The 22,817-nt window shown below is 33.1% G+C and overlaps 3 protein-coding genes and 1 long non-coding RNA gene across 4 annotated transcripts; 1 reads left to right on the top strand and 3 right to left on the bottom strand.

Annotated features, from left to right (window-relative positions):
• Positions 1–181: 181 nt before the first annotated feature.
• On the bottom strand, positions 182–5,462 carry LOC145583340 (uncharacterized). The gene is made up of 3 exons (XR_014100106.1): positions 5,084–5,462; positions 1,293–1,398; positions 182–448 (listed from the first exon to the last, which is right to left on the bottom strand). It is a non-coding gene; the product is annotated as an uncharacterized LOC145583340 (long non-coding RNA).
• A 511-nt stretch (positions 5,463–5,973) lies between these two features.
• LOC145583336 (ubiquitin-conjugating enzyme E2 22-like) lies at positions 5,974–11,508 on the top strand. The gene is made up of 7 exons (XM_081640571.1): positions 5,974–6,131; positions 8,152–8,266; positions 9,115–9,259; positions 9,388–9,465; positions 9,942–10,054; positions 10,177–10,280; positions 10,883–11,508. Exons 2-7 carry the CDS (start codon positions 8,264–8,266, stop codon positions 11,256–11,258), a joined length of 819 nt encoding a protein of 272 aa, XP_081496697.1. The 5' UTR covers positions 5,974–6,131; positions 8,152–8,263; the 3' UTR covers positions 11,259–11,508.
• A 762-nt stretch (positions 11,509–12,270) lies between these two features.
• LOC145583339 (calmodulin) lies at positions 12,271–14,889 on the bottom strand. Its single transcript, XM_081640574.1, has 2 exons — positions 14,653–14,889; positions 12,271–12,929 (listed from the first exon to the last, which is right to left on the bottom strand). Exons 1-2 carry the CDS (start codon positions 14,726–14,728, stop codon positions 12,556–12,558), a joined length of 450 nt encoding a protein of 149 aa, XP_081496700.1. The 5' UTR covers positions 14,729–14,889; the 3' UTR covers positions 12,271–12,555.
• A 3,512-nt stretch (positions 14,890–18,401) lies between these two features.
• LOC145583334 (uncharacterized) lies at positions 18,402–22,695 on the bottom strand. Its single transcript, XM_081640570.1, has 3 exons — positions 22,407–22,695; positions 21,591–22,109; positions 18,402–18,994 (listed from the first exon to the last, which is right to left on the bottom strand). Exons 1-3 carry the CDS (start codon positions 22,591–22,593, stop codon positions 18,558–18,560), a joined length of 1,143 nt encoding a protein of 380 aa, XP_081496696.1. The 5' UTR covers positions 22,594–22,695; the 3' UTR covers positions 18,402–18,557.
• Between the last annotated feature and the right edge of the window lie 122 nt (positions 22,696–22,817).

Genomic DNA, 22,817 nt, shown 5'->3' on the forward strand with positions numbered 1-22,817 from the left:
TGATAAAATTTTATATGTATATATTGGATTATTGCTTGAGGTGTATGTTGAAATTTAAATCCCACATTGAATTAGATATTATAAAAATATGTTATTCTATTAAAATATTTAAATTATTTAAATTATTTGATAATTTGATTGTAAAATTATATATGATAATTGATTCATAACATGTCAAATGATTCACCTAATTCAAACTAGTCTAAGACAACATGAAAACAACTCGATCTTCGAAAATTCCTATTAGAAAGAATGAAATCCGAAGGAAATCGTCATTTTTTTCAACTACTTTATAACTATTTACATGTCAAGTATTTAACAACCTGAAGTTCAGCTACTTAATTATCTTTGTATCAATTTTTTTTTCCTAACATTTTTTCCACATCATGCAATGTCTTCCATTTGTCCCTCCGGTTTGAAATTCCTGGCTCCGCCACTGATATTTTCCCTAAAATGTATGAAGCATTGAATCAGGTGTAATATGAGCAATAATGAAGTATAAAAAGGCATATTTCACCCGTTCCTTAAATATCTATCATTTTACGCCTTATGGATCAATATAAGAAAGAAAAGTCACTACTATGTATCATCGCATAAGTTTCATGACGCTTTATGGTTCAATATAAGAAAGAAAAGTCACTATGTATGATCTCATAAGTTTCTTTTAATGTGTGTAGTAATATCAACATATGTGTAATATTAACTACAATATATAATATAAAAATAAGAGTGTTAATGGCTGAAAATTCACACTAAAGATCATGTAAAATGTAAACAAGAAGATCTTTTAAGGAACAGGAGTAAGGAGTAAGATGCATGGTAATTAACTAATTATCGCAATTTTTAATCTTAATTTTGAATCTAGTGTCTTTATAGTCGTAGAGTTAGTTTTGCAATGATTATTGAACACTTTTCAGGTAAATTTGTTTAATGTCATTGTCATATATGAAGCTCGATCACACATTGTAATATTGTACAAATCACCTAAAATAGCTATAGAATAATTTCCATGCATGTTCAAGTAACTAGCTATTTGAATTCTTAATATGTTTTGTTACATAAAAAAGGGTTGGCTTAAGGATTTGCAGGATTGAGTATTGATTTAATAAATAGCTTAGTGAGGGATTAAATGACCACATTTCTTAATTGTTATATTGGTTTCAAATGATCCAATTGAGTTAATATACTACCTCCGTTTCATATTAATTGCAACGATTTAATATAAAGTAGAGAGGAAAAATGTCTGATTGTTGCAAATAATATGAAACGAAGTTAGGCCTTGTTTGGTTTACCTTATTTTTGCTGATCTGATGTGGTATGGTCTGATCTGGTCTGGGCTGATCTGGTCTTCTCTAATTATCTGATTTGTCCAAACTTTGACCTTAAGTGTACGATAATCTATAAAGAAAAAATATATCAAGTGGGATCTTGTTAGATTCGTAATAATGTATAGTTTATTAATATGTAATTTTCACAATTTTTTTCAATACCAAATTAAAGATATTTAGCGATAAAAAACCGCACATAAAACGATATTCTGATCTGAACTTATTTTTTCTAATCTGATCTGAACTTATTTTTTCTGAAATAAATAAAGATAAGGTGAACTAAACAAGAACTTAGTTCAGATGCTTTCACTAAAGTTAGGAAGTTTGCAGGTTGTTATAAAATTCACCATAAAATGGTAAAGTATGATTGATTAGCTAGTTGATGTGAATCTTTAACTATTTGGTCTAGTTCTAACTCCTAAATAGAGAGTTAGACGAGGTGTACCATCCTTATAAGGAAGGTTCAAGTTTTATTACAAGCAAATGTGGAGATTTAGGTCCTGTTAGTTCACCTTATTTTTACTTATTTCAGAAAAAATAAGTTCAGATTAGATTAAAAAAAAATAAGTTCAGATGAGATCATCGTTTTAGTGTAGTTTTTTATCGCTAAATATATTTAATTTTGTAATGAAAAAAATTATGAAAATTACTTATTAATAAAATACACATTATTAAGAATCTAACAAGATCGATCTCATTTGATACAATTTTTTCTGTATAGATTATCGTACACTTAAAATCAAAGTTTGGTCAAATCAGACAATCAGATCAGACCAAATCAGATTAGACCAGACCAGATCAAGATAAGTTCAGATAAGCAAATATAAGACGAACTAAACAGAGCCTCACTGTAAGAGAAAAAAAAACACACAATCACACACACACTTGGCCATATAAAATTACTAGCTTAAGGCCCGTGCCATGCATGATAAGTCTAACTTTTGTAAGAAAATTAATTATATCCAACAAATAAAATTTGATAAAACATACAAATCAAATATATATAAATTATAATGTCATAATCATTATTAATAGGTAAAGGAAAAAATTATCTAAAAATGGATTTTTTTAGGCTGCACAAACTCGAGAATTTTTCAGGCGAGACTTGGTTTGATCAGGTCTAGTGGTCATATTAGTAAATACTTATTAATAAATGCATTTTTAATAAACATCTAAAATCAATTAAACAACAAACTAAAATCTCTACTAAAACTATTAGTAAAAGTGCAAACATAAACAAATTACAAATACTATATCCCCTTTTATATCTAAAAAATCATTTGTCAAACACAACTTTTATTTTATGGCTATACGCCTATATTATACTCTATAAATCCTTAATTTGTGATAATATGTACGTATAATAGTAAAATTTCATAAACAAAATTGTAATTAACTTAAATATATAGTTATATTAAATTGAAATTGAAATAAAATATTAGCTAGCTGAGGTATTTTGAAAAAAAATATAAATAAGTGATGTTTTAAAGAAATTACTATAACATCTATTATATGAGTCAATTTATGATTACTTTTTTGGAAAAATCTAATAATATTCCATTTAAAGATAATTAAAAAGGAGTTGAAATAATTATTAGGTAATTGTATATAAATTAATTATGAACACCAAATAAAAAGGAACATATGTTTGTCACAAAGATAATATAAAAGGTTTAGAATGATATTATTATATAATCAAATATTAACAAAAAAAAAGGGTTAAAAAGGAAAGGGGGATTTTGAAGGGAAAAAATAGCACCCGAATGTGACACGTGTCACTCCCGGTGTCTGTTTTAGTATTAAGTTATTGATTATTGATATTTATACATTTGCACTATTATGCGATTTTTGACGTATTGTTCATTGGCTTTTATTGCGCGCAAAAAGTAAATTTGAGACAATTTTATGAAACTTATTTAAAATAAATTTCTAAAATGCAAAAAAATTGTCAATGCGGACAATAATTTTATGAGGAAACACTTGTTTTTTAAGGGCAAGGTTTACATAAAATTCAATTATGTCGTTGAAGTAATTATAGTTAGGGCCTATTCTAATTTACTGAACTAAGATAAACTGAATTGAACTAATTGGAGCTGAACTAAACTGAAATTAAGCTAAAAAGAACAGGCCCTTACTCTGTACTTTATATTAGTGTTGTAACACACATTGAAATTGTAACTTTGGTTTTAGTCTTTAAAAACAGTATAATATCTAATTTGTATTAATTTATACATTGTGTTTATTACAGGTTTAAAAAAAAGAAAAAAAAAAAGCTTTTTTTCATTTATCTCTATATAAGGGCTCTACATATATGATACTATCATCATCCGTAACTTATCACTCTATTTTTTATTGGAAAAATTAAAAAGAATAATCCCACCTTTACTCAACCTGCTCAAAATAATCTCACCTATGCATATTGTGGGAACAATCCCACCTTTGTACCCTTTCCTTTCCCTTGCTTGGAGTTCGGAGGTTTGATATATGGTGGCCAGGGTTTCGAGATGGGGCGAGGGTTTAGTTCGCGATGAGTGGGATTTGATTCTAAGGTTCGGTCCAGGGGTGGAGTTTAATTTAGGGGTTCGATTCAGGGGTTAGTTCCATTTAGAGGCGAGGTTTTAAGGGGTTAAGTGGGATCGTACGTGGTGGTGGGCGGCTGTCAGGGAAAGGGTTAGGGGTTTCAAGTAAGAGGGCTGTCGGGGAAGGTTGGTAGGGCTGAGGCTGGGGTTGGGGCTTCCGGGGAAGGGGGTAGTGGTGCCGGGGAAGTTGTGGTGGCTATGGTGAGAAGAGGGTGATGACTGGTGAGGTGGAAGAAGAGAGATTAAACAAAAAAGTGTGTATTATTAAAAATTGTTTTCTTTTTTTTAAATATTGTAATCTATATTAATTATGTAGGATTGTGTATTTGAGAGGTGGAGATTAAGTGGGTCTTGGGTGGGGATTAGTTGGGGGTGGATATCCAAGTTGGGGTGGGGCGAGGATGGTTTTGGAATTGTACCCGTCGGAATTTGAATGAGGATGAATTTTGGACCTGCCGCGGGGATGGGGATGAAAATGTTAGGTGGGGATGGGGATGGGAAGGCTAACATCCGCCCCGCACCATAGACATCCCTACTTCTTTCAAAATTAATTAATGAGAGGAAATTTTCAGTTTTGCTACCACTCAAACACCCCTCTTTCATTCACTTTTACTACCCATCTAAAATTTTATTTTATTTTATTTTGCTACCACCTAAAGTCACATAATTTAAATTTCTCTACCACTTAACGGAATCCATTAAAGTTCCGTTAAATTTATTCAAAAAATAAAAAAAAATAAGTAAAAAATTAATAAATAAAAATAAAAAAAAACCCAGCACTGCCTAGCCTCTCCTGTCAGCCACCTTCCCCCCTCCCCTCGCCGGCGGCTGACGACCTGCGACTCACCCCACTCCCTTTCCCCCACCATTCGCAACCCGCCACCACCTTCTCCCACCCAATCGAACCCCTAACTGACCAAGACCCACCACCTAAACGACTAAACCCACCACCCACACCACCTATCTTCTTCTCCTTCTTGAAAACCCTCGTTTCTTCTCTATACCCACACACTCAAACCTAGATCTACCACCTTAACCCACCTAAAACCACCCACCGATCCAACCGAATACCCATCCGAACTCACCCACCTAAAACCAACCACCACAAACGGCCAAACCCACCATCACAATCCAAAACTTTAAAAAAAAATCGAAAATTAAAACAAGAAAACATACCTTTAAAACTGAAATTGGCTTCAAAATTCACCTCGAATTTGGTTTCGACCATGAAATCTCTAGATCTAGAGATTTCATAGTCGAATTTGACCTTAAAACCATTAATTTGCATGAGAAAGAGAGGTGTGAATGAGAAAGAAAAAGAGCAGTGAGAAATTGAGAATGGTGGGGGAAAGAGAGCAGTGAGCGTGAGGAAGAGGAGGAGAGAGAGGAAAATAAAGAGGTGTGAGGTATGACGGCTTAGGGTTTCGGCTTTAGGCGCTCGCCGCCCGCAGGGAAGAGGGGTGGCTGATGGGGAGGGGGCTGGGCTTTTTTTTGGTGGCTGGGTTTTTTGCTTTGATTATTTAATTTTTTTTCTTGGTGCCTGACGGGGAGGCAGTTAGGATGGCTGAGGAGGAAGGGGTGGCCGAAAAGTGACAACGAGGGTGGCTGGATCTCACTAACGGAAATAATAACTGAAAGTGTTAAGTGGTAGTGAAATTTAAATTATGTGATATTAGGCAGTAGCAAAATAAAATAAAATTTTAGATGGGTAGCAAAAGTGAAAGAGGAGTGTTTGAATGGTAGCAAAAGTCAAAATTTTATGATTACACTTTTTTTCAATAAAAATTGATCGGTGTGTTAAACTAGTTTGTCCTAAAACGACGAGTTTTGAACGAGATGTTCAGAAAAGGAAATTGCCGTTGGCCCCATTTTCACTATTCACGAAATATAAAATCACTAAATTAACTTTTTATTTTTATTTTAAAAAAAGGAGAATCTAATTCTCTAACGTCTATAAATCAGAAAACGTCTTGCACTGACATACCTATTTCAAATAATTTGTGTATTAATTAAATTATTTACACAAAAATAAATAAACGTTTATGTGGGTCCCTCATGTCTTCATCTATAAAATCATCCCCTTAATTTCTTGCAATTTCTCTGATTTCTTTTTTTTCACCAAAAAAAGGAAAAAAAAATCGAGTCCGATTATTATTTTCAAGGAGCCTCACTCTATTTCTCTCAATCCTTTTTTCTCTCTCTTAGACTGTGCACTTCAGATAAGGTGATTTTTCTCTCGATTTTCTACTCAAATTTTCTATCTTTAGAGTTTGTTATTCTTTTGATTCATGATTTTAATCTGGGTTTTTTGTTCTAAATTGTTATGTGATTAATTGATTAATTCTTTTGATTTCTTGTAGGTTTAAGTAGTTAGATAAATAATTAGTGATTATAAAAGTTTTGGGGTTTTGTTTCTTGTTTCTTTGATTGCATTGATAGTGTCTGTTGAATTTTGGTGTTACCCATTTTTTAATTTTATCTGAATTGGTAAATTGAGTGGAAGATTGAAACTTTTTGGCGAATTAGGGTTTGAGTTGTGAAATTAAATTCAATTTAGGGTTTTTGTATGAATTTGAATTTGGATTTCTGGGCAAATATGGGGGTTGTGATTTAATTTCAATCGGGTGTTCTTTCAAGAATTGAATTGGGGTTTCTAGGTTTTTATGCATATTTTTTTCTGGGTTCTCTTTATGCTTTATCTTTTTTTTTTCCTTATTTTCTTATCTCTTTCTTTTTGGAATCCAGTAAAGCCAACATCTATATAGATATAGCATATAGTCATATAGGGTGAGGAAAGGGCAAAGTTGTTTGTTTGTTTGTTGACTTCCTTATTGACTTATTGAGGTAAAGAATGTACAGATTGTGCAAACTTGGATTATCAATATAATCTGTCATTCTGTCTTTTAGGGTAAAGAGAGTAGAAGACTAGAAGTTCTCATATTGTCTTCTGTGATTGATTTTACTGTATAGAGGGTATTAAGCGTGAACGAAGTAACGGAGTCATTCGACCCTAGGGAAGAGGATTCGAAAGTAGTTGTTATAGAATTTTGCTAAAAGGGAGGCAGTCGTCAGAATTACATGATTTATGTTTGACATTTTTAATTTAGAATGTGGCTATTTTTTAAATTATTGTTACTAGTAAAAGTAACTTGATCATTACGCTGTATTTTTTAAATGTTGCACAATTATTCTTTCTATATATTATTTGAGAGGAGGTAGTTTATGTTTCCTTCTTGATGATACGTTACATATAGGTTTAACTTTGAGGATTGTTTGACACTTGGTTCAAAATTTGAATTTTGATGATTGATTTATGTGTTTGAATGTCACTTGAAGATTTTGAAGGCTGGTGGAGAGCTTTAATGAGTTGTAATGTACTTTAGTCAAAATTATCTCATGAAAAGATGAATATTAATACTCACTCGGGAAAGTGGCTGGTATGATAATCACCCTGGAGAGAGAGAGCATAAATCTTAGTAATGACTTTCATGGAAGGAGCTTGTGCTGCATGGTGGTGAAAAACATACGTTGCTTATCATAAATTTAGGTTGAGGGTTGATTGTAACTATGCTGTGAAGGGTGGAAAATCTTTTCTATGTCTCTGTGATGTAGATTGGGATTTAAATTACCTTTTGGTATCTTTTAGCATAGAATAAGTGGTTGTTTTGTTCAGTTGGGATTTTGGGATCTTTTAGCGTAGAATAAGTGGTTGTTTTATTGGGATTTTAAATCCCAGATCCTACAGAAAGCTGCACTACTGGGAATTTATTTTGATATGCATATTTTCGTATGGCTTCCTGGTAAATTTCTTAACATATCGGTTGAAATTCACACTTGCGGGGTGTCACTTTTCATTTGTTTTGGGAATTATACTTTCTAGATAATTATCTCTTCCACCCAACTATCATAATCATGGTCAGCCAAACAACACAATACAGCACTTTCTTGGAAATTTGTGTTAGTGTGTTTTTAGTCAGCAGAGAAGGTTTCAAATTTTTATAGTCTATTTAATTTGTATAGAGGAAAACAAGAATGTCATCTAGTCAATGATGTATACAAGCAGACCCTTCACTGTCCGGCGTTCATGCTAGCAACTCAAATATAAGCAAGCAATAGCACAGTAGATCTCTAGGGTATTGTGTGCTTTGAAATAAAACATGCCTGGAGATTATTGTGTTGTTTATGTATGAAACATTATAGCTCGTGTATTTATTTAAAGATCCTAACTTGTTCTTTTTATGCAGATAATAAACCTGCTCGGAGCCCCTCACCTCTGCAATAGTGGTTGTAGGAGCTTCAAAGAGTCAGGTCAAAGCTAAAGGTCAAAGCAACTTGTCAAATTAATAACTTGCCTATATGGTAATTTTGCCTACAATATTCTTCTTTTATTCTTTTGCCTTGATGTGACCTAAGTCTAGTAGTATAATAATACGCTTGTATAAATGCACATGTTATAAGTTATAAGTAGGTTTTAGGGGAAAGGATTTGATGACAAGAATCTTACCGAATTGCAATATGAATTAAATGAGATTCTTATTTTTCATCGACTAAATGGCTGATTTGTCAAGTATCATGTGTTGTTCATTAAGAGCATGTTTGTTACCATGTTTTTAAGTGTTGGTAATGGAATTAATCAACCATTTCCATTAACTATTTTTTGTATGAGAGGTGTGGTAAAACACTAAGGATAATCATTACTCTCCATTTGTTACCTCACTCAACCCTATGATAATAAAAATGTTTCCTTCAACCCCAATTTGATACCAGGGATTCCTTTCCAAGTGCATACCAAACAACATATAATAGTAACACTCTATGTTACCATTTTCCCTTCTTATTTGTTTCCATTCCATTTTCTTTCCAATATTCATACCAAACATGCACTAAGTGAAACAGTTGCAGTAACCTGATTTCTAGGCATTCTCTTCTCTTTTCTTTTTGTAGTTTTCAGTTTTCAACTTAACCTCTCTTTTATTATATGTGAAAGTAGTACACTTTAAGGAGGCCGCTTTTGCAGTGGTTGGGTCTTCCAAAACTGCATCTATTCTGATTCTGATGTTTATACTAGGGCAGGCTATCAAATCTTCTTGCATGAAGATTCCTTAGTATATATGTCGTGTTTCATATCGATGCATTAGCTTAGGGAAATTCATAGACCTTTCATTGTGTGACCAAGGCTAATTTTCTTTCTTTTTTTTTCACTGTAGGCTACAAATGAAAATCTTCCGCCAAATGTGATTAAGCAGCTCGCAAAAGAATTAAAAAATCTTGATGAAACTCCTCCAGAAGGAATCAAAGTGGGCGTTAATGATGATGATTTTACGACCATATTTGCTGATATAGATGGCCCAGGTCTGTTTTCCTATCTTTCTCTCTTAATTTGGCATGAGTGCTCACAGCGTGACTCCTCTAATAATGAAATATTCTGAGTTTTATAGTCAAATTATGTTGTTGTTGACATGTGATCCTGAATTTTGCAGCTGGAACCCCATATGAAAATGGTGTGTTCCGCATGAAATTGATATTGTCAAGTGACTTTCCTCATACTCCTCCCAAAGGTAATTATTTCTTTTTCATTTGCTAGTACATTATTGTCTCTTTGGTTACATTCCTTTGTATGATTTCCTATTTTCAAATTGCTGATAGACTATTGATTGAGTACATTAATGATGATTTCTGCATGTGATGCTTCAATATCTCCTCTGATGCTTCTATACATGAATGTGATTGTGCACCCCTCTTCCCCTCCCTTCCCCGTGAATTAATGGTCACTGATATGTGGCTTATTAAGCTTGATTATGTATAATATGCTGTCTTTTACGTAATCAGAAACAAAGTGTTAGATGTTGGGAATGTAGGAGCTCATACAGTAGGTTTTTTACCTCTTAATCTATTTACTGCTTGGCCTGCTATTGACTAATGCTTTTAATTTTTTTTGCTGTCAGTTGGTATCTGATGTGTACTGCAATTTTTTTCCGTCTAGAGAACTTCTCCACTATGATATAGAAATAATGATTTACCATACTGATGACAGGTTATTTCCTTACCAAGATTTTTCACCCTAACATCGCAAATAATGGTGAAATTTGTGTGAACACTTTGAAAAAGGATTGGAACCCAACGCTGGGATTGCGACATGTTCTTTTGGTCTGTGCTGCCAACTTTTCTAGTTTATAGTTTGTGTTTTCATGTCATGTTAGTCCTTGAGATCCTGTTTCTATTCTTAGTGGAATTCTCACACAATTTGTGGTTATTGTACATGAAAACAGGTTATAAGATGTTTACTTATTGAACCTTTTCCGGAATCTGCCTTAAATGAGCAAGCTGGCAAGATGCTGCTTGAAAACTACGAGGAGTATGCAAGGCTTGCTAGGTATGCTTATACTTTATGATATGTTTTTTCACTTTTGTTTTAAAAAAAAAATTGGGATGCTGTATACTGGTTAACTCACCCTTTATTTTCATCATAATATATACTCTCCTCATCCTAAAACTTGTAGGGTTGGTATAGAGACTAAAAGTTGCACATATAGTAATATATGTGTAAAGAGAGAAATAGGGATGATGGAGAGGAAATTGTAGAAAAATTATTTAAGTTGCAGTTGATGTCAAGTTGATTCGGGGACAACATTTGGGAAAGGCATTAGTGTGAAGAAATTTAAGGGGAGGGGTGATAACCATTGCCATATGATTTGTGGCTGAATCTAATAATCATTAAGACTACAAACCAAAGGATAACTGTCTTTTGAAAAGAGGGAAAAAACACGATTGTGAAGAAAGTTAAGGAGGAGTGATAACCGTTGCCACACTTGTGATTTATGTGGCTGGTAAAGAATCTAATAATCATTAAGACTACAAACCAAAGGATAACTGTTTTGAAAAGGGGGGAAAACACAATAGTGAATGGTTTTAGTTGGAATACAGGATTTTTTTTTTCAACTTTTCTTATCAATCTATATTGGTGTGTTTTGGCAGATTGTACACAGGAATCCATGCCAAGCCTAAATCCAAGCCAAAGCATGGAGCAATTTCTGAGTCAACCACAGCGTTGAATGTCGACCAGAGAAACAACGCTTCAGCTCAAAATGCTGATCAGAAAAGCACATTAGCAAACACTGGGGCTCCTTCACCGTCCCCTCTGGCCTCATCAACGACTAGCAGTAAGGCAACGAGCCTTCAAGATCATCCTGCGGGTTCTGCTCTGCCATTAAGTGAGAACGGAGCAGTAGGGTCTTCAACTGTGCCGCCAGCAGCTGCGGCACCTGTAGTGCAAAAGAAGGATGTTGGTTTGAAGGCCCAGGCTGAGAAAAAGAAGATTGATGCGAGAAAGAAGAGCTTGAAGAGATTATAATTACAAATTTAGACAGTAAATTGTGACTGTCGCATACCGTTGTTTTAGGTCATGTATCTCCGACGTTACCCCTCCCCATAGGGTGTCACTTTGTCTCCATTAGAGGGTGGCACTATTGACAAGTTGCTTTGACTCATTGTAATGAATATGTATTTGTCTATTTGGGAGTTGTTTTTACTGTCATCTTGGCCCTTTTGCTCTTTGCACCTTCTAATAAGTTTCAAGAAAATTAAGTGCAAATAACTTTAAACATTCCTCGTTGATCGAATGTTGATGTTTTGCATTTTTATCTTATACAGTTATACTTGATAATTTGTATCCTTAATGTTTAAAACTGCGTATTACTTCATTTCAAGTAGTTACATGAAAGCCGTTCCAAAAAGTAATTGATCAAATATACTGCGTACTACTTCATTTCAAGTAGTTACATGAAAGCTACATGAAAGCCATTTCAAAAAGTAATTGATCAAATATCCATCAAGTACAATTGCACGATTTTTTTTCAAATATAACTCGTAAAGGAAGATTCGATAACGGTGGCACAAATTAGTTATTTGTTGAATCTCAAAGACAAACTAGGTTGTTGATTGGAAAAAATTACTGTAATATTGGATTGTCCTACTGCCTATGATCGATTTCGAGTAGCAATTGTTGTCCGAAACCATAGAAACTGTGGTTTCCGATAAGGACGAGATTGGCTGTATGCCTGTATGGGCTCGACAATTGTATTTAGCATATACAACCTAATCTACTAGTTATCCTGATTATGGAACGCCCAACTATCACAGAAAAGTTCAAAGTTTCGTATCTAGTGTGGCTCCACAGATAATGAAACCATCACCAAACAATCCAGAAAATTCAGTTAATACTAGGTTCTAGCAATCCAATTATTTCATGCTACGAATACAGATGAACTGGAAAATGCACATAATAATGAAGATGAAAACTCGCTGAACAATACTCAATACTCTGTACCCTCATCTAAGCTAAAGGAAAGATGAGACCACTAAAATCGGAGAAAATGAGTCAAGCCATTCATCAAAATTAGTTGGTTCTCCCAAGCGAATCGGATACAATAGAAACCAGAAGAAAACATAAAGTCACCAAGACAAGACATCATTACAGTAATGGGTAAACAAGGATCAACAGAAATCACATAACCACAACATCTCTAAAATGTCTGGTTTCCATGCATCAGAAATTACTAATGAAAAAAAAAGCTATAGGTCCATAATAATTCACTAAGCCATTTTACACATTTGACTTTTTCCCCCTTCTCCAACCACCACAGAAATCCTTACTTGGCCATCATGACTTTGACGAACTCCTCGTAGTTGATTTGTCCATCACCATCGACATCAGCCTCACGGATCATCTCATCAACTTCTTCATCCGTAAGCTTCTCACCAAGGTTTGTCATCACATGGCGTAGCTCAGCAGCAGAGATGAAGCCATTCTGGTCCTTGTCGAAGACACGGAAAGCTTCTTTCAGTTCCTCCTCAGAATCGGTGTCTTTCATCTTTCTGGCCATCAAGTTGAGGAATTCTGGGAAATCGATAGTACCATTTCCATCAGCATCAACCTCATTGATCATGTCCTGAAGCTCTGCCTCAGTAGGGTTCTGACCAAGGGACCTCATCACTGTCCCGAGCTCCTTGGTGGTGATGCAGCCTGCATATTAAAAACAGGTCAGGTGACAGTAACGAGAAGAGGTGATAAATAAAGTATTCATCACCTCTAACTTATTAGTCTAAAACTAGAAAACTAAGTAACAACTTTAGTAATTAAGGATAACAATTTTACAGATCATATTTCTTTTTAAGATTAGCCCAGGAAGGGTAGGCAATAGATAGTGTCACACTGACACACTGAGTAATCAGTGTCATCGCAACAATCTATACAAAGTAATGCATCTCTGGTATAAGCTACCAGATTGATACTACAAATCGCACAATCTTAACCAAATCGGTAAACAAAAGCATGCAGAATTATGCAGGGACCAAAGGCAAAACTAAATCCTAGTGAGCATTCATGGATGAGAATCATACAGCACTATGGTCTGATAAAGTACCCAAGGGGTAGTTCGTGCCAAGTAACTATCAAAGGACACATCAAAGAACCAGTAATGAAGCTCAGAATAAAATATACAAGTAAATAAAAACAAAAATTAAAGCATGGTTAAGATTGCCATCATTCATGTAAACCAGAAAATTGATTTAAAAGACTAATATAAACTGGCTTAAATAATCAAAAGCATACACCCGCAAAAACACAGAACACAACACAGTCAACAATTGAGATCACCATCACATGCTAACAAGGAATGATAAAATCGAACAAGGTAAAACAAATACTTAAAGCGAGCAGTTGTCATTCAAGCGCGGTAAAAACACACATTCAATTTCAACAAGATTATTGATTTCGAATGTTTCAACTAACTGTGATTTGCATGTCAAAGAAATCGACAAAAAAATCTACTACCAACACAAATTCATTTATTTTTCATACAATCATATTTGCAACCGATACCATACCACAAGATTGGAAGCACAATCAACCAAAAAACAAACCCACAATACCTAGTAAAATCTATCTTTGAACGGCGTCATCTACACAGAAGAACTTCCCATTGACCCATTATCAATCAAAAAATCATGTATTCCATACAATCAGGCATACCTTATACCTCCCATTTGAATCAGTTTACAACCATCACCACCCAAAATCAATCCCTAAAACGATAACAACAACAACCACCTCTATAAATGTGGTCAAGACGAGTTTTGAGGCAGTTTGGATGTACAAAACATCACTAAATAATCAACAAGTCACAATTTTTATTATCCTATTTTGCAAAAATTCCAAAACAAATCTACTCAAAAATTCATTTTTTCGATAAATCACAACGAATCTCTCCGTCGAAACAGTACGCAAACTTACCATACCGTCGATACAATAAACCCTAACATGGCGAATAAATCCAACACTTTATTCACTGTTTCAAAAAAATCCAACAAATAAACCTTTTGTTTCTTTCCCTAAACGAAGTAACCAACAAAATCAACAATATTCAACGCATTTTCATCAAATTACCCAAAAAAATCATAATATTTCATCAATTAAATCAATTAGCACATTTCTCATATTCATCAATTCAAATTAAAAATCACCTTTATCTATAAAAAATCAAATCAATTAAACACATAAACAACAGATCTTCAACATTATTCTCATAATCAATCAACAAAAACACAAATCAAACAAGTCAAAAACGCCAAAAATCAAATCAACCGAACACAAAAACGACGAAAAGCAAACAAGAAAAAAACCAAAAAATTCCAAAAAAAAAAAAAGAAAAATCAGATCTAGTAAACGAAGAAGAAGAAGAACAAACCATCGCCATCTTTGTCAAACAAGCTAAAAGCTTCCTTAAACTCGGCGATCTGTTCGTCGGTGAGTTGTTCCGCCATTTTTTCTCTCTCTAAAAACTTCTCCTCTTTTCCTCTCTAAAAACAAAAACTTGTTTTTTCTCTTTGAATTTTCTCTCTCCAAAAAATGAATATCTATCTCAACTTTAGGGAAACCATAAAAAACTAAAAATAAAGGTGAATAAAAATATTTATATTTATATTTATATTTAGGGTATCACAAATAAATTTTAATGTTTTTTTAGTTTATTAATTGTCTTAATATTAGCCAATGTTCTTCGTTTATATAGGAAGAGAGGGGATTAAGGTAGTGGGCCACCTTAATTCCTTTGATTAATTTGCTTATTGTAGTATAAAAATAATTAATCTACTTTTAACATATATTTATTGATATTTATACTAAATTTGTCATTAATATTTTTTTGTTGGTGTTAATGAATAATTGAATATGAGAAAAGTGGGGCATCTTCTTGCATGTAGTCCCCCCCTCCCCTTGTCTTTCGGTTTCGCATTTGATTTTTGAGGTTTGCATGATTTGTCAAGTCAAGTCTTCCCTTCCCTTTAAGGGGCGACTTGTAGATATTACCACGGTTTCATTTTAATTGTAATAAAGTATGATTTATTTCCGCCCGAATTAAAACAAAATCCATATGAAACGAGAGTGGATTTTGCAAGGGGGAAAAAAGTGGATGAAAAATAGTAAAAAAAAGTTTAACTTATCAATCATTTTTGAATGGAGAGTGTTATTAATTTGATGCAATCTGGAATGACAAAATGTTACAATTAATTGTGAACGTAGATAATAAAAACTATTTTGACGAATAAATTTTCTCAAGTTGTCATTATTTATTTTCCGTTTATTGCATTCACTTTTATCCTGGAAACAAGAATCTAATAAAGGAGTACATCAAAAGAAAACTAACGAATTAAAACGTACTATATGAAAATTTAAATATTATGAACACGCACATCTTCATGTTCACTCTCTAAAATATAAGAGCATTAGATATAAAAGAGACTTATATTTTGAAAATATTCGAGACCAAGTAACCCATGCTAATCGAGTACAACTAGGTAACCCCATATTGACTAGGCTAGTAGACTATTCGATAAGGCAAGCCACCAATAAGAATTAGTATACTTAGGGCCTATTCATATTTATTGAATTGAACTGAACTGGTTGGAACTGAACTGAGCTGAAATAAATATTTAATGAGATAAGGAAATTAAGAGCTGAAGTAAAATGAATTGAAATTAAGCTGAACTGAATAGGCTCTTAGATATTTAGAAAATGATTTTTTTTTTTTTTTTTCCTCCTCTTATGTAAGGAAATCAAGAACCAATAGATATCATTTGATAAATCTCTCTTTTTCTCATGAATCGTCGATTGGCAGACACGGTGGTTACGCGGAACTTTACGCGGTGTGGCGGGCCCCACATTTCCCTCATCAACATCTCACGTTGACTATTCTAGTATCTCTTCTTTGTCTATTTCATTTGTTGTCACTTTCGATTAGAATGTCATTACCACTTTATCAATAAACTTTGATTTAATTAACTACTACTAATCACATGCTTAGTCAATTGTTAACAAGAGTAATAAAGATTATTACGCAACTCATTCAACTCTTTAACATCAAATCAAGGTTTATGTTATCACTAATTGATTTTCTAAATTACATTAGATTTGCAAGTGGTTAAATTTCATTGGTCGATAAGAATTGCTAAGTGTGGTTCTTTAACTAAGCTTTTTCGACAAAGAAATTGACATTTTGGTTGGTTGAAAAGATAATAAAGCTAAAATATTTTTTTTGAGGAATAAAGCTAAAATATTAGGTTAAAACTATTTATTACGAAGTAAGTTTTTACATGATTACAATTACTATTAAGCTAAAAATTTAACTAAATATATGATGAATACTTAATTAATCAATCACTAGTTTAATACTGCAAGAATTAAATACGAAGTACATCATATACTTTGATGTAGATTTTCCAATTTTGGGATGTCTCAATAGTAATGTGGTTGTAATCTTTTTTCAATGAAACATTCACAATTTTGATTGGTGTAAAAATTTATATATTTATACAAAGTATATCACTCCATCCGTCTCTTATTTTAGGAATAAATTTTCATACTTATAACAATTAAGCAAATAAATTTAGAATTGCATGTATAAAACCTTTAAAATTTTGGCAAATGGGTAAAGTATTTGAATCAATTCTAAATGCTTGAGTTATCTAATTTAAGAAAAAAAATATAAACATTGTACAGGATGTTGACAACTAAGGATATTTCATGCATATTAGTTGGATCTTTATACTTTAGCATGCCTAATATTATTATCCACGTGGAGATTGCTTTTTGACCACTCCCACACTTGGGATATTATATATATACTCCACCACATTTCACCTCTAATGTGCAACTTTCTTAACCAAAATAGTCTCAAATTACTTTCTTAAGCAAATCGAACCCATATTGACTTTATTATCGAAGTGGTTTCCTCAAACAATACCTGAGGACAATTAATTTACTTTGATTGTGCACATATTTAGTTAGAAGATAATTCGTTCCCGATCACAATACAAGTTTACATGCTATATTGGGGAAAAAACATATTGAAATATCTACATTAGATACTATTTAAATATTCTTTATTAGTAATTTACTATGTTAATATTGATGTTAATTATTATTTTTCTATAATAAGAAGAAGAAAGAATCGTTGACCCTTTTTTTTTCTTTTTTTTTTTATAAAAAAGAAATTAAACATTAGGAAGCTCTCTTTACGAGGGAAATTCCTAATGTATCATTAACTTGTATGCGGAATGCTAAATTGTTATGGAACATCTCAAGAAAATACCCAATTATGATCTTGAATTGCGAAGTTGGGCTTCCATTGATAGTTGATACTTTGGGCTGTTTCTACAATCTAGCAGCATCGCTTATGGGAGTAAATGATTGATAGTTGATACTTTGGGCTGTTTCTACAATCTAGCAGCATCACTTATGGGAGTAAATGATTGATAGTTGATACTTTGGGCTGTTTCTACAATCTAACAGCATCACTTATGGGAGTAAATGGTTGGTGGATAAAAGCCCTAAAAGGTGAAACCATCACGAATTCACTAGTGCTAGATTAATGTTTAATTAGCCTTAACATAACAAATAGCAATACCAAATCAAAGGCTAGCTACCTTAGGTGCTAGGGGCCTCGGTAGTGGCGTTTTTTTATGGGAAAATTTTATATAGTAAGAGAAGGATATACATATAAAGTGTTTATTATATATATATATATATATAAAATAATATATTATTTTGAATTATCCTATAGTTTATTTGAGTATGGGCTAATGGAGCATTACAATTATTGTAATTGATGCTAAAGAATTATTGGGATGATCAGAACAAAACACTTGTAGATTTACGTAGTTTATTAATTATGTTCATATTTGACGAGAAGAAGTTATATCAACCTTGTGAATGTTACTAATTATATAAACAGAATGGAACAGACCTAGTCATCTTGCATCTAACTAACTCGTGGTTGGGACTTACATAATTACACCTACTCCTCCAAGCCACGTTTTGAATTTACTTTTCCCGCCCAACCTTAATACCACCATGCCCTAAATTAATGTCAACAATTTTGACCAAAGAAGCAACAAAACATAATTAAATATGTATGGAAAAAAATAATCAAATGACTACCAACTAAATACGAGGTTTCAATAAACCCAAAAGTAAAGCAAGTAATCAATTTACATATACTTTCTATTATCTAAATAGAGGAAACTAATTAACTAACATGTTTAATACACGTACAAATTTAATTAATATTACATGATGATGCATTAAAACAACCCTCTAGAAACTCAATTGTCTCTTGCATGCTTCGAAAGGTAACTTAAAATTGGAAGTACTTCTTTTATGTAAAGAGGAACCAAATTCTTTGATAAATTCATCAATCAATTCTCTATAAATTATATCTTGTAATATCAATCCAATTCTTCCAACCTCTTGTACTTGTCCTTGTTCGATATCCCTACAAACCTCGTACACGCTCTCTTTCATCGCCGTGCTCCATGGTTCTCCGGCTGCTGCTGTCGTGGTGGCCGCGGTGTTGAGAACCTGCTGGTGATGAGTAGGTCTAGCAGGAAGATGTAATGGTAGTTGTGGTGTAATAGAAGGTAATGATGGTTTGTTAAGGAAATTGATGGCTTTGTCTTCATGATCTCCTGGCTTTTTCCTAGTCATTTGTTGCGGTTTTTGTTGCTTTGGCTTTTGTTGTTGCATAATTTGCTCTGGATTACGAAAAAATTGGAGAATTAATCATTAATGTTCGTTACATAGTTTATTGTCACAATATTAGTTAGAGATTAAAAGAGACCATATGATGATTAAACTATTAAAGCTACTCCGTAAGTAATAATTATAAGACTACTGCATTTGCCTAAAAATTTGAATAGTAAGTTGCATGCTTTAAGAGATTATCGATGCCCCGTCAAAAAAAAAAAAAAAAAAAAAAAAAAGAGATCATCGATGCTACTACCTTTGATTCATATTATTTGCAACGATTAGACATTTTTACTCTCTACTTTATGTCAAATCGTTGCAAATAATATGAAATGAAGGTAGTATTTTTACTAATTAATGACATGCAATTATGACCAAACGCCAAATAATGTGCAAAAGTTTGTAAATCTTTTATTACAAAGTACTTCTTCACATTTGTTTTTAATGTCTATAAGGTTTATAAATAATGTAAAAGTCAAAACGTTACACTTAAAAGAGATCAGCGAAAAGTTTATACATACCATCATACCATATTCTAACTTTCAACAACGCACATCTTATTCAAGGATCTATATACTTGCTAATTCATAAAAATATACCGTCTAGATCATTTAAACTACTCCACTCGATCTACTTTGATCTCGAACTTTTTCAAAACTAATTATGAAATAGTCCTCTAAAGTTTAAAGCTCATCAATTCATGTCATAATGAAACCCATTACTTGATTATTGTAGCTGGGGTCACATTGTGATCATTCATTCACATTTTACACTACCATATAGAAATATACGATAAATGCAAAGTAATATTGAAGAATAATGGTTACATCTAATCACTAAAAGACAAGGAATAATCAAGATTCAACACCAACCAAAGAGTTTGATTAATTGGGGCCTGGCCTACAACATCTATGTGTGTTTGTGTGGGGCCAATCTACCTTACGTATGGTGGATTAAAGTTTGTCCCTTTTGCATGAATGAACATGCATTGTCTCCCACTTTGTGATGAAAAATTCCACCTTAGGGTATCTTAAAAATAAAAAGGCTGTTCTTTAGATTTCATGCGTATTATAGAAAGAATTGAAGCTTTCTCTAAAAAGGAAAAAAAAAAAGAAAGAAAAACATCTTGAGAAGATGATGTTTTTATACAATAATGAGATCAGGAGATATTATATAGGTGTTGTTAAAAAATACTTCAAATTAGTCGCAACCTGTAAGTTCATCATACCCTCGTTCTAAATCACTCGAATAGAAACTCAAAACTTATGTTCTTTTGAATGTCATTATGGTATTTATAGAGTATGTTTAATCATCAAGTTAAAGCTTGATCGTTAGCAATTTAGCAAAATTCAAGGTGATGTGGCCCACTAATTATTACCATAATACCATTAGATAATATGAATAGGTGTGATTGATTATATTTCATTTACTTAAGTTTGTTTTTGTTGTGCACTTATGTATTGGTGTATATATGCTTAACAAAGGTGCGTACACTTGATTGACATTTAGATAGTTTGTGCTCATCACACAATCGATTTTACAATTCGACATGTATGCAAACTAGAGATGTGTAGGTTGATTATTGGGAGCTCTTTTATAATTTTTTTATATTTACTTAATAGATAGGATAAAATAATGCGGTTGATAATATTTTCACATACGAAGTATACTTTATTATGCAATTACTTAAACAAAGTTGCATACACTTGACGGAAATTTAGATAGGGTGTGCACATCACATACTCTAACTAATAGTTCCTACACGAGAATGAATGACACCTAAAGATATGTAGGTTGGGAGCAAATACTTTTTTTGATGGAGTAATATGGGTGTTGTTAAAGTTACTATTTATGGACTTCATATGAATGAACAACCTTATAACTTACGTTTACTCAGTACAAATAGGATGCTACATGCCTACATACGACCTACATAAACCTAATAAAACCTTATTCTATACTCTAATGCGTGGAAAGGAAAAAGGAAAACACCATCAATGTGTTTGACTACAAAACATCATTTGATGTTGAGGTGAATTATATTTGATCATGTGCTAAAAGTAGGCTCTAATCATAAGCTGTCTTATCCATGAAATTCTATGGAAGATTGTGCTCAATTGGGGAAACTTTCACCTGGATTTTGCCTATGAATATTGTCATTTTTGACACAGAATCTTGCATTTGGCACCAGCCATATAAGGAAGGTCGTATGTAGCTAGGCTATGGGAGAAAGTGAACACCCCCGGAGTATATACTCCTCGAGTCCTCGATCGTCTCACAATATCATACCGCTTTGACTTTTTACATTAAAGAGACATGGTTGAAATTTAACGATATTTTGTATTAATATACAGAGTGTATATTTTCTTATAGTTAAACCAATTTACAGTATTAAATATGAAGTATTTTTTGTGTTATATTTATACTCCGTATATACCATTATTATTATCATTACTTATACATTTATTTTTAATAAATCAATTGCTAAAATTAATTGATTTAATTATTAGAAATAGAATTTCCTTAATCTAGAATTAAGCTAGCAAAATCAATGGAGCATAAATAAGACAAAACAAAATGTTCATAATAGAAAATTAGTCTTACCATTAGGGGTTCTTTGGTAATAACCAGATGACAAGTGGCGGTGATCTAACACCGATACCGGACTCGGCCCATCACTCCCCACCTCACTTTCAACCTCCTCCGCCTCCTCTCGTCTCTTCATCTCCACCACTCGCGGTGGCGTTTGGGTGGCGTGCACCGCCTCGATAATCTTCTTTAACGCCTTCAAGTCCTCATCGCATTTCTCCAACGCCCCCAGCAGCTTCCTCCTCTTCTCTGCCGCCGGAGACACCACCGTCGCCGGCGCCGGAGATCTCGCCGGAAATGCTTCAAGTCCCATTAAACGTGCCACCACCCTAGGTGAGCTCACCGAGCTGTCTGTTGATGATCGTCGGATCTCTGCCGGAATCGCAGGGCTTCTCGGCGTCTGATCAAGCGAACATCTTCCGGCTGACGAGCCTTGTTCTTGTTGTTGGCATTTGATGGTATCTTCGGATTTTGTTGGTGGTGGTGGTGATGTGGGAGCTTGAACAACGGCATTATTACGTTCTTGTTTTTTACCTATTATTATTATTGATCACATGAATATAAATAAATTACGACTAAGTACATAATTTTCCTAAATATACATACCATTCATTTTAGTAGTAAAACTAAATGAACAAAATGATTAAATTAACCTTTTCAATAATGTATGTCTAGTGCAATTTAAACAAATTTTCTTCTATTGTTATATTAAAATGTATTTATTTAAAACAAATATTGGTTTTTATATGATCACAAGTTTATGCTAGTTATTTTTTTATCATCACAAAAATTAAAATAATAAAGTTGGTTAAATAAAATTTACGTACGTACCAAAAGTGAGGAATTTACGGCGAGTATGGTACTTAGACATGAGATGAAAAATCCCGGACATACACCCAACATTGGTGGTTGATGTCGCCGGAGAACCGGAGTCTCGGCGATAGGAGGAAGACCTTAACGACGATGATGACGACAACGCCGACGTAGTTTCCTGCCTCTTCTTCTTTTTCCCTACCATATCTACTACTATTCTACTACTAATTACTCTAAGCTAGTTTAATTTTTGTGATAGTTGAGTTTTTTGGGCAGGAGAATATGTAACGGTAAAGAAATGACAAGAAATGAGAGTAAATAAAAGTAAGTATAAAGGAGTGAAGAAGTTATGGAATTGTGGGGTATAATATGATGAATGATGATGAGCTTTTTTTATTTTTTGCTTTTACTTTTGATCTTTCTGATACT

This window comes from Chenopodium album, chromosome 15, assembly GCF_948465745.1.
Source record: "Chenopodium album chromosome 15, dcCheAlbu1.1, whole genome shotgun sequence".
Taxonomy (NCBI): Eukaryota; Viridiplantae; Streptophyta; class Magnoliopsida; order Caryophyllales; family Amaranthaceae; genus Chenopodium; species Chenopodium album.